Here is a 12,500-nt window from a genome sequence, read left to right on the forward strand (position 1 = left end):
CATTCACAGTCTCAGTAGGTGAGTTGTTGATCTGAGTTCTCTGAGTTTCCCTCAACCATCTGTGGCCCACACACACAAACACACGTTTATACACACGTATAGACACACACCACACACACACATACACACACTCTGCAGGATGGTCGACGACAGGACACCGAACCCCTCGCCAGCATTATGTTAAACACAATAGGTGATTTGTATGTATATATTGTGGGCCCGTATGTGAGTGTGTGTGTTTGTGTTGGACTCCGTCCCACACTCCGGGCCAAAGACTCACACAGCCGGTCCAGAACATTGTGGTTTCCTGCCAGAGCTCTGACGTAGATCGCTAGCTCCCCTCCGTCCCCCCGTCCCTCACCTCATCTCCTTCTTTCCTTTCCTTTTCTTTTCTTATTCCTCCTCTCTCCTTGTCGTAATGCTGTTTACAGATCCAAGCTCTTGTTTTTACTGCTGGGAACCAACAGTGTGATTGTGTGTCTGCTCATCAGCATGTTGATTCATGGATTCATCAGAAGTCAGGTGGGGGCTGTGATCGCAGATGGGAACATCTTCCTGGCCCCTAAGCACCGAGCAGCGAGGAGATGACGGAGCTTTGGGTTCGTCCCCAGATCACAGATCACAGACCCTCATCCTCACATTCAACATGATAAATGTTTCACCAGAAATCTGCAAGGACTGTGTGACACACTGGGAATCAAGATGAATCCAGATTTCTAAAACACACAAATCCGCTGAGACCTCAGAAAATTTAAACTACAATAATATGAACCAAGAACAAGAAAAGCAATCATCCTGTTGGCAGTTATGCTCTTAGACTATATATAAAACTAGATGAAGTCCCCAGGTCCAAATTTCTTAAGAAATAATGTTGACTTTCTAGTTTCCCTCCTGGTTTGTAAAATATTTCAGGTTGAACGTCCTCTTCTTCTGCAATGGGTTAATTGAGCTGGACAGGAAAGTACACATCTCAACATTCACACTGCAGTTGTGGATTAAAACAAATATTAACTCACAATTTATTTTCAGAAAATAATCAAAATTTCCTTAGCATTTCAGTTGGAAATCTGACTTTAGAGCATTTAGAAGCTTTTGTTCATCCGTCTGTGAGAGCACAACTTAAACCTGCTGAAAGTGTTTGGTGTTAAACTGAGTCACTCTGAATACAAATGAATCAACTCGTACGTTTGCTCACTGTCTCTGACTGAACTCGTTCCCGTGGCTGAAGCTCAAACCCACCACAGCAGTTGGAGCCATCTGCCGTAACAGGGGAGGGGAACAACTTCTCAGGAACTAGGTTTAATTTAGAATAATGGTCATTACATAAACCTTTAATTTATCCAGGGGGACTATTGGGGTTCATCGATATAAGAAAGGTTTAAAATGTGAATTTACGAAGGGTTAAAAATACCCTGATTGAATCAGTGGATGCTCTAATTACCAAAACATCTTAAAACCATCATGTTGAGTTCAAAGTGTGAAAAGATAAGATCCAACCTAAGGTCAATCCATTAAGGTGAAGTTTTTATATGATAAAAACAAGGAAAAGACTGAAGCATGTACACACAACACACAGACACACACACACACACACACACACACACACACTGCAGGTGAAGGGAAGCATGTGAATTATTAAAGTTGCCAATTAGACCAGTTGACATTTAGATCAAAAACACCATGACATTGGCCTTTAGCAAGTGCTTTCTTTCTCTCATTCTCTCTCTCTCGCTTCCTCCAACGTACAAACACACACACACACACACACACACACACAAACACACACACACAAACACACACACAAAGGGCATCAAACGTGCCGCTGCTCTCAAACGAATGAAATTTCCAACCACATGCACAGAGAACAGTGGGGGACTCGGACTGAACTGTCACTTATATTTTAATATTTGACATTTTACTTCATTGACTTATTTTACCAACACACTGAAGCATGTGGTGGGTGATGAAAAGATGCAATTTTATTCTAAAAACATGTTTGGCTCCAAAAATACAGTAAAATGCAAAAGAAAGAAAGTTGTAGAAAAAAACTCAGCTACTGTGAAGAAGGTAAAAGTGTATTTGTTTGAAAAAAGTAATCAAAACTATATGAACCCTCAACAAGAGGGTGAATAGATGTCTGTCAAAACCTTCATTTATGATTCCTGAATAAATCTGTGAAACCACCAGCAGCTCCAGATCCAGAGGTGTTCTTACCGTGGAGGTGAGTCCGGGTAAATGTTGACCTGCGACAGCGTCTCTCTGTACGAGTCAAAGTCCAAACCAGGAGGAAAGTCCTCCAAGCAGGTCGACCTCAGTTCTCCCACCGAACCTCCGTAAGAGAAACCATCTGGTCCTGCAGAAACAGAGACAGACCATAATCACCTGGGGACGTGGGATGCATGTTGTCTGTTGTCAGGTAGTTATTTTTATTTGTTTGGTTTCTTTTTAATACATATTAAGTCCTGGAAGCATTTAAAGTTTATTATAAGCTTTGTTCTTTCAAATATCTACTTTCTCTGAGGAAACTGAAAACCTGCGGAAGACTTCAGAAGCAGGTTTAATGCAGGAAGGTTTTGTTGAGGTCAAATTCAGGAAAACCTGAGCAACAAGAAAGTTCACTTTAAAAATACATTCTACCTTTTGAATAATAATTCCAAGGAAGCTTGAACAAAACCTCATTAGAAACTAACATAACTTTGTGTACATCTTTGTGTATATATAAACTTTATGGTGTCTGAATGATGCACAAACTTCCAGTTTTCTTGTGCCTCATGAAAGAAATGCTGACTATGCATTAAAAGACTAATTTCCCCTTGTTACTAATGAGTAACTCAGTTTATGGGTGGATTAGTCAGTGACTTGTTGACCAACCCGACAGCGTGCAGCTCCAGACTCACCGTAGCTAGCTTGCAGGTGAGGGTTGCGGAGGCGGCTGTCTTTGCGCAGGCTGCCGACGATGATGGTGATGCAGGAGAGGAAGAGGACCAGACCTATAACGATCCCCGCCACCACCAGCGGAGACACCAGGAGAGACGCCTCCCCTCCCGACTCCCTCTCACTCCCGCGGCAGTCTGGGTACTCCCCATGGCTCTGGTTGGAGCTCACTGCAGGGGAGGGGGGTGGAGACAAATTCGGCTCATATTCAGTCATTCATATTCATTTGTGACTTTTACATTCATAAAACAACTATAAGAGGAAAGAAACACTGATAAAGAACAATTTGGCGACTTTAATTTAAGTCCATTCATCTCTTTGCAGCTCGTTTTTGGTCTCCACCAACTACTGAGGAACAAATCTGTCTGTTTAACTTTTCATTAAACTTTATTCATCTTCTTGTTATTAATTGTCAGGTTTATCACAACTTTTTCACTTGCTGGAGAAGCTTAAACTGAAAAGAAATCAATGAAACATATTAAAACACTTTTGTTTATCATATCTACAAAGATTGTCAGAGCTCCCAGTGGCGATAGTGCACCATGAGGTCTTTCTCTTAACCTGTTCACATCTTACTCCCTCCTTCTTCTGCCCTCTCCCCATCATCCCAGCTCTCTCTCCCTGAGGACTCATTCCATTTCAGTGTGTGACAGATAATTAGAGCTACAGCGGACACACACACACACACACACACTCGCTCTCGCTCTCTCAGCCGTCCTCATCATTAGATTACAGAACGATCCTGCTCCTCTCCTCTTCTGTTTAAAGTCTCATCTGTCTGTTTGCTCGGACCGACCTCCTCATCCCTGTGTCGTTGTCGCTCTGAATCTGTGTTTGTGCGTTCACAACACATCTGAGCGCATTTGTTCATTTTTTCTCTTTCAGTGAATTGAGAGGTTTGAGAGGTGTGTTACTACTGAGTTATACAGAGTGTGTGTGAGCGATTGTGTGTTTCTTTGTCCCGTATTTACAAAGACCGTTTATGTGAATTTAAATCTAAACAATAATAGATCTCCTTGTGAGTTCTCTTTGGAGAGAACGAGGGAAATGGAGTTTATGAGGAAGAGATGAGAAGTGAAATGAAGAGGAAATGGTGTTAGCAGAGGGAGAGGGCGCGGACGAGAGAAGCGAGCGTCACAGAGCGAGGAGGGAGGTCTGCTGGGAGCCGTTTGGAGTGAGAGAACATTTCCCTCTTCTCGGGAATCTGTGTGAAACCAAGTTACTGTAGACAACAGAATTACAGACGCAGACGTTCAGGGAGGAGAGAGATGAGAAGTGAGCGATAGCGGAGTGCAAAGAGTGAAATGAAAAAGATATTGTGAGTGTACATCATCGAGAAATCTTGATTGTTTCTCCTTCTTGCTAATATTCAGTGAGGTGAAAAGACAGGAGGAGAAAAAAGAGAAGAAACAAAGGAGGCAGATTGTGTCTGGGTCAGAACTACACAACTGTAAATCATGCAGTTTGTCAAGAGACTTAAAAAGACACAGTTAAATATATTGAAGTGTCTCATAATGGACATTTAACTGAAAACAAAGACAGATGTGGACTCTTTTACCTCCATTCATGGTAAAAACATCCGGATAATCTTTTAGGTTTTCTGTCCTTAATATGCAGATTTAAATAAGAAGGGATTAAACAAAACTTTGTGGTTGATATTATACAAGAGTAAGAATTGGTGAGGTTGCTTTACAGAACTTTATATGAAGTTTAAAATATATATAATTTGGTTGTAAACCAGTGCAGTTAAAATATTTGGAGGGATACTAATGCTAATTTCGATTGATAATTTGGATTAATTTACTACTTTTATATATTTGTATATTCTGCTAAACCTATAATTTCCGCTACACACACTGCAGGGGATGCATTGTTATTGTAGAAATGATCGGTCCTCTCCTGTTTGCTCTCTCAACTTCAACGTGAAGAGGAGGATTTAGGAAAGAGAGAGAGAGAGGAGAGGAACGACCACACGATAATTTGATGGATGGAAGAAGAAAGAGAGAGAGAGAGAGAAAGAGAGAGAGCGAGAGAGAGGGAGAGAGAAAGTGTCTATAAAGTGATCGTGTTACATTTCAAAACCCCTCTGGGACTGGACCAAGCTGCAGAGGGAAATGTGTGTGTGTCTGCATGAAAGTTTCAGAGTGTAAAAATATTACCTCTTCACGCCCATCCCATAAAATAAATCAGTGAAAACGAAGAGAGAAGCAGATTAACAAGAAACCTATAAATCTTTAGTCATTGTGAGTCGTAAAACGTCGTAAATATTCATTTGCCTTAATGAAATTGTCCCTTGTAAACATTCATTATGTAACGTAGGTAAACCCTGAGGCAACTGGACAGCTGACTGGTCGGGGTGGGAATGGCAGGAGTCTCTGGTTTGATTCCCATCAGAATTGATGTGAATAATACTTTTGTGTTTTAAAGTATTAAATATTCGTTCATTTCACTTTCACGTATGGTCTCAAAGAATAACCTTTTTATTTTATTTTCACGTTTGGCTTCTGACAAACCTGGATATTATTTACCTATAGATGTCTATTGTCTTTTTAATTTATTACTTGTAAATTTTCTGTAGTTATTCATCTCTGTATTTCACAAACGGTTTCATGAATTTCTACATCGGTTGTGATTCCTTCTTGCTCAGAGGCACTTCAGCAGTGCTCATGTCTGTTGCATGAGGAACACACGTCCTCCTCTATACAACACTCGATCATCGCTGTGGGTGAGAGTGTATATATGGTTAACTGTATGTTCATATATAATGAAACAGCCCCAGTGGTAATTCACTGTGACAGCTTGTCACTAAGGCTTACTGGTGAATATGCTACCCCCCCCCCCCCCCCCCCCCTCCACACACTATAGACTCTGGTGCGATACAACAGAGCAGTTCATAAACCTGCTGCTGACACCAGCCCTCAGCTCCGTGTTGACCCGACACATATCCACCGTCTTTTCATAATGAGCGAGAGGTTCACGTTTCTGAATCAGCTTTTTTACAAACGTCTCTGCTTCCCTCTCAGCTGACAGATGTGACGAGGAATCATCAGATCACTGCACATGCGTTTCTAGGGACATTGGGGGGGGGGGGGGGGGGGGGGGGCTTAAGGGACCCGAGGGGCCCGACATCAACTAAACCGAGACACTTCACAAATTATATCCCATGCACATGTGGGTGTGTAGTCCCACATCACCATGGAGTAGAGGTTTGGAGGCAGAGCTACTGGTGGTGGTCTGCTGGCAGCGTTTTCCCCTCAGAGACGACTTAACTAATCACACAAAATAAACTGAAGCTAATGTGATGAGAAGAAAACAAAGCACCTTGAAGGAAAGTGTGGGAGCAGAAAGCTCCGGGGATTCTACAGGAGCAGTTTGTGAGGAGGAGTAAAACACTGATCAGCCACAAGATTCAAACAGTTACGTGTGTTTTATTTCTGCAGCATTTAGGGTCACTCACTTGGTGCTAAAGGTCAACACGGAGGTGCTGTGTGTGTCTGTGTGTGTCGGTGTGTTATTCCAGTCATTTATTTTTGGGTGTCACAAGCTGTAAAGGTTAAGAGCCTGTGATATTGACTGCTGCTGCATTCGCTGCATCACTTTGTGCATTAGCTGCATTCATTATACAGCAGCATCAGGCAGCCACTCTGATTCCATCTGACAGCTTGTCTTTATGAGTTACAGCCACCTTCTCTTCAATATGAAATATACCATAGGCATGGACGACTGTACATCGGGGCAGAAAGAGCTCGTGGCAGGATGTTCGATATACGGGACGACAGGGAACTGAACTGCCCACACTCTCCACCAAACAGGCTGCAGGGTAAATACACAATAGACTCTGAGCTCTGAGATCCAGTGAACCGTGAAAGAAAATGTCGATTTCTGTTCTTCCTTGTTTTTCTTGTGTTTTGGACGAGTGAGTCGTCCATTTCCTGTTTTATTTTGAAATATTTTCCAGCAGTTTTCCCTGCCTTTGTCCTTGTGATCATTTGCAGGAGATCATTCCTCAGCAAGATGTTAACAAACCAGCATCTTCTCATTTTACATGGAGAAAAATGTTTCCTCTCAGCATCTTACTTTGCTCTTTAATTGGTTAATTGGATTCCTTTTGAATCAAGGCCTCGGTCCTGGAGTCTCAAGAATCCCAGAACTCTGATCAGAAGGACATGAATCAAACTGATTCGTCTCTTCATCCCAAACTGGCACCGAGCATCATCTGTAGTTTGGTCGATGGTTTGACGGATGTGAGATGATTTAATGTGTTGCACTAAAGAGTTTTCATATGGGGACGTGTGAGGGCACCGCTGGGACCTGGCTCTACTCTCTCTCTCCTGATTCACGACAGCTTCTCACTGTTTATCACCACAGGCTGAAGAACCTCCTCACACAGCGACTGCACCCCCGACCTGCAGCTGGATTAGCCTCAACTAGCACATCAGCCACGAATTAACCTCTCAGCCGATGTCGTTATTGAAGCATGACAACATTGCATTGGGGATTTTTATATTAGATACTTATCGAGATGTGAACCTGCAGCATGTCCCAAGACGAGAGAAGTTTTCTCTTACTTTTCTTATTTTCTTTTGCAAGTTGCCAACAAGTTATCAAATGACAGCTCAACGCGACAGAATATTTAAAGCCTTGATCCGAGTGCGTCCGTGAGAAAATACCCTCAGTTCCCTACATGCACATATATATTTTTCTCTAGCGAGTGCTCAGCCTCAGCAGCGGGATGACCTCCAGTCCACGAACCTCCGGGGATGCCACAGATATTCCACTGCTTGCAGAAACAATGCTGTGCCTCCTTTGCCGACACGTGAGCGGACCTGGTGCTAAAAATATCGCCTTCAGAAAGACTAATGTGAAACATGAGGAAAAAACCGAGCATAGGGAATCGGGAGGTGAGCAGCTTCTGCACGAGCACGATGCTTCACACTGAAATGAGGAGGATGATTCCTGCTTCCTGTTTGTGCTGCGTCTCAAATTAACTAAGATGTTTTAGTATCAACACTTAAGCTCAGGTATCAAAGTGATGTTGCATCTTCACTTGCAGATGTCATTGTGCCTGTGACAGAAAGTGACAGATCTGATCTCTTCACTTGTGCATCGTGCTGGAAAACCCCGCCTCCTTCTCAAGCCTGAAACATGCTTCTGCGTTTTCACGGGCCCGTAAGCGCAAGAGCCCTTCCGGGTCCCTTACGTGCTTATGTATCCCTCCTTACGTGCTGACGGGTGTCGACCCCCTTTTCTAAAATTTACGGCAAAGCTCCGCAAGCTCACTCAGCCCGCAAGGCTGTGATTGGTCTGCTCCACATCCCTTCTGGAGCTGCATTTCCGGTTTCATGCCCCATAATACCGGCAGAAATCACGGAAGATTTAGAAGAACGAATATGGACCAAATAGAAGAGCACTTGGCAGAAGATATCCGATAGTATGATCACTTGTATAACCTGTCACTGACTGGCGGATTTGTCCGCCAGAAAAAGGCTACGAGGAGCCGCAGTGGCTATGTAAATAAACAATCGACGAAGAAGAAAGAAGGCGTCTCTAAGGTCGTCTCGACAAAAAGCATTACTCCGCCTAGTGTTCTGGCGCGGAATTGCTTTGTAAGACGCGCAACGGTTGGGGAAGCATGAATGAAAACGAGTCTTGCGCCACAGCGGCGTGAAAAGACGCAGACGCAGTCGCAGAAGCATGTTTCAGGCTTCACATGCACATCCCTCCTGTCTCTCTGCTCTGTTATTCCCTGTTGTCGTATTGAACAGACGCCGGGGGGGGGGGCTTCAGTGCTGTGGGACTGGCCATTAAACAATCAGGTTGAATAACCACTGAAGCAGGAAGAGGAGGAGGAGGAGAGGATGAAAGAGAGAAAGAGGAGGACCTGAAGTCAGAAGAATAAAATCCCTCGCTCCAAAAATGAAATGTCTTCTTGTTATGTAAAGATGTCACGGCAGGAGTTTAGAGCAGTGCTTTTTATTCTGCTCATATCAAGGGTCATATTTCTAAATAGTGTTATTACTTAAAATGATTGACATCACTGTTCTCATAGTGTCCGATTGCTGCTGCTCCTCTTTTCAGCCTCTGTCTCAGCCATTGATTTTAGCTCCTGTCTCTTTAAGCCCCCCCCCCCCTCCCGATAAAGCCCAGCCAGCTCTAATTAGGTAGCTGGTTCACTCTGTTGTGATTGGTCAAACACTTCCAGATTGGGGAACCTTCACCTTCGGTTCATTTCCATTCTGTACAAACAAGGGGACCGTGTCATGCCCCCCCCCCCCCTCCACAGCAGCCATTCACTTCTAACATGATTTATGAAACTCAAAACAGAAACATAAATTATAGTCATCATGGCTCCTGGTGTGTGTGACCTCGTGGCAGTGCTCTCTGCTTGGACCTTGGGAGTCATCAGCTAACGCCATCACGCTGTCTACCCCCCCTGGTGGCCGGAGCTGCTCCCCCACAGGGTCCAATATAACAATTACTTAGTGTTGAAAGCAAATGCTTCACGTGCAGCTCAAATTCGGTCAAAGCTTTAACCAATAGCATATTCATTACTAATTTAAGATCTAAATACAAGGCATGAATACAGTGAGATTGTATTAAGTTACTCTCCCCTGTGTAAAGGCTCATTCACTGTGAGCAGCAACAACACAATAATACTGAAAAAACAAAGTAAAACAAAAGTGACAGAAGTCAAATTCTTGAGAAGCAGATGTGTTCTCTGATTTCTTCTTTTCCTGCGAGTACTGTAGAATCTGTATAAACACACACACACACACACACACACACACACACACTGAATCCCCTCTCCTCAGGCCTGTTGCTGTTTCAAGGTTGACAACGCATCAAGATGACTGACAGGTGCAGTGGTATAAATCGAGTCAGTACGAGGTCGGGATGAGTCACACACTTTGCTGACTGCAGGCGGAAAAAACCACTGTGCTGTTTATTTAAATGAAAGGTGGTATTTGATGTTGAAGGACAGTTATCACATACAAAGCGACCGCAAAGAGACACACAAAGAGACACACAAAGAGACACAAAGTGACCAAAGAGAGAGACCAAAAGCTGCCACAAAGTCAAATGTAATAACCAAAAGAACATAAAGCGACTGCAAAGAGATATGATTTAACCACAAAGATGAAGATGAAGGATAGTTTGGAGCACAGAGACTGAAATAATTTAACACAGGTTCATAAGAGCAGGTGCAGAGACAGACAGGAGTGATTAGGTATGGAACTTTAAAATCCATAACTGAAATAATGCAAAGATGCAGCACAAGTAGATGTAAGTCGCTCCGTCCTCTCCATGCGTCCACCTGGTATCACAGGACCTCCAGGAACATTGCACCGACACAGATGGCACTGATGCACCTTGATGTCAGTTGCCAACCGCGAATAAACCGAACAAAGAAGAAGAAGAAGAAGAACAACAACAACAACAACAAACACAGACCCGAAATGACCTGGACTCTGTGGGAGGGAATAAACGAGAATCACGTGACAGTAAAACCTCCGTCTGCTAAGTAGGTGAACCCGACCTCACTTCATCACACGACTTCCTAATGCAACACAACACTCACACACGTACCACTGGTAAATTAGGATGTGTCTTTTAGATGAGGTTGTATGTGGGTCACAAAACATCAGTGTGTGAATATGGGTCAGAATTCAACATCCCCTTAATCTCTCTCTCTCTCTCTCTCCTCTCTCTCTCTCTCTCTCTCTCTCTCTCTCTCTCTCTCTCCCATGTGGGATGGATGGCAGAGAGACAGATTATCACAACCTGCTGGCCCACATTCTGCCTTCCTGTCGTTTATATACACCTCTTTCTCTCACTCGTTCCCACCGACCGGCCTCTCTTCGTTTATCTCCAGTAAACATCCGACCTGTCAATCAGACCTAATTCTGATTACAGCGTGTGACATGCAGGAATTAGGATTCAGAGGAATTAGGTTTTCAGTTCACTGTCATTTTATCGCATGACATCATTGTGGTTGTGTTATCTACCACCCTCTTCCAAACAGGAAACACAACCTGTGGTAGCTTCAGATTTAGTTTGTCTAGTTTAAGCTACTGTAAAAAACATAATTCTCCGTAGAGAGGAGCCACTCCATATTTAAATATAAAGTATTTCAAGATAAAGTATTCAAACATAAAGGCTCATTCTAGGTTAAATAAAACAACAATTCGTACAATTTTGATGAAAAACACTAGTTAAAACATCAGTGGGATTATTTTATATTCATTTTCTGCAAATAGATTTCACCTAAATCTTACACACTGAACCTTTAATAAACTTAAGTGATAATTTATGATTAGATTCTGCATTCTTCATTCAGGTTACATCCATACTACAACATTTAAGGTGGATGTTTCCGTCTGCCGACCAAACTGCTCTGAGCTTTCTACACCTAAAACAGAAGTTTGGAAATTGTTTGTTCAAATTTGGGGTACACAAAACATTTTCATGTTGCGGGAAACAACATGTTTTGATTCATCTCCTCATTCAAGAGACAAAAGAATAAAAGTAAGATTTTACCTACAATATGAGTGTGTTGTGGATTTATAATCTGGAATCTGACGCTGATGCTGAAGAGAAACATTTCCCAAGACTGAAAACCTTCATTAAGATTTGACCCCTGTTGGTTCATATAGTAAGATGATGTTAAACTCGTCTTTCAGCTGTTGGTTTGACAGGCAGAAGGAACAGAGTGTTTTAATTCACAGGTTCATCGAGGCCTGAAGGGTTTCAACATGGTGTCAACGCAGTGATACAGAAACAAACCGTATAAATAAAAAAAAAAGATTCTCCATTTTTCAATATAGAACCAAACAAACTCTCATCTCTGTGGCGCAGTCCACAAACTGGATATAAATCCCAGCAATGACTGCAGTATATCCACCTGTGATTGGCCGGTGATCCTCGAAATCCGTCTCGATTGCTCAATAAACGCCGCAGATCGACTTGTGATTGGTCAAAGCGCAACAGACGTGGAAATCAAATGAAAGGAATGAAGCCTCGAAGATTCAACTGCAAATGGTCCGGCAGCGCTTTGAATCCAGCTATGATTGGTCAATCAAGACGTGGACGCTGCAGACACCACACACACGCACGCAAACACACACACACACACACACACGCTGTGGGTATCCATACATGCACACACTTGACGTTGTCCACTGAGGCCATCTGGTGAAATTTAGGAAATAAGCTGTGACTTTTTTTCAGCGCAGAGTGTGAAGCTCAGATGTGTTGGGACTATTTTCCTGTCACCTCACAACAAGTCACAACACAACATTGTCGCCCCCCCCGCCCGCCCTTCACCTCATGGAAAACATGGGGGAAATGGGAGTTTCTGCTTAAGCCAGTATTTCTCCACAATAAAACAACAATAACATTAAAATGATATCTAATTAAAACAGGTAATTCTTTTCCCTTAGTGCCCTGATTGGACCTGTGAGTTGCTGGATGGATATTCTGGAAGGTCAAGACTCGACGTCCACCCCTGTGTCAGAGATGATGTAACAGCCGCATCAGCATATTGATTTCCTCCTGCACACAGACGG

At 43.0% G+C, this 12,500-nt stretch overlaps 1 protein-coding gene across 1 annotated transcript in view; it reads right to left on the reverse strand.

Moving 5' to 3' along the window:
- bean1 (brain expressed, associated with NEDD4, 1) overlaps positions 1 to 12,500 on the reverse strand; it is a 29,840-nt gene that overhangs the window by 4,195 nt on the left and 13,145 nt on the right. Inside the window, exons 3-4 of the mRNA XM_062401002.1 lie at positions 2,898 to 3,104; positions 2,215 to 2,353 (exon numbers count right to left, since the gene is read on the reverse strand). Coding sequence (XP_062256986.1) covers positions 2,215 to 2,353; positions 2,898 to 3,104 — 346 coding nt within the window. The remainder of the gene's footprint in view (positions 1 to 2,214; positions 2,354 to 2,897; positions 3,105 to 12,500) is intronic.

The sequence above is a fragment of the Platichthys flesus genome, chromosome 12, assembly GCF_949316205.1.
Source record: "Platichthys flesus chromosome 12, fPlaFle2.1, whole genome shotgun sequence".
In the NCBI taxonomy this organism is placed as follows: Eukaryota; Metazoa; Chordata; class Actinopteri; order Pleuronectiformes; family Pleuronectidae; genus Platichthys; species Platichthys flesus.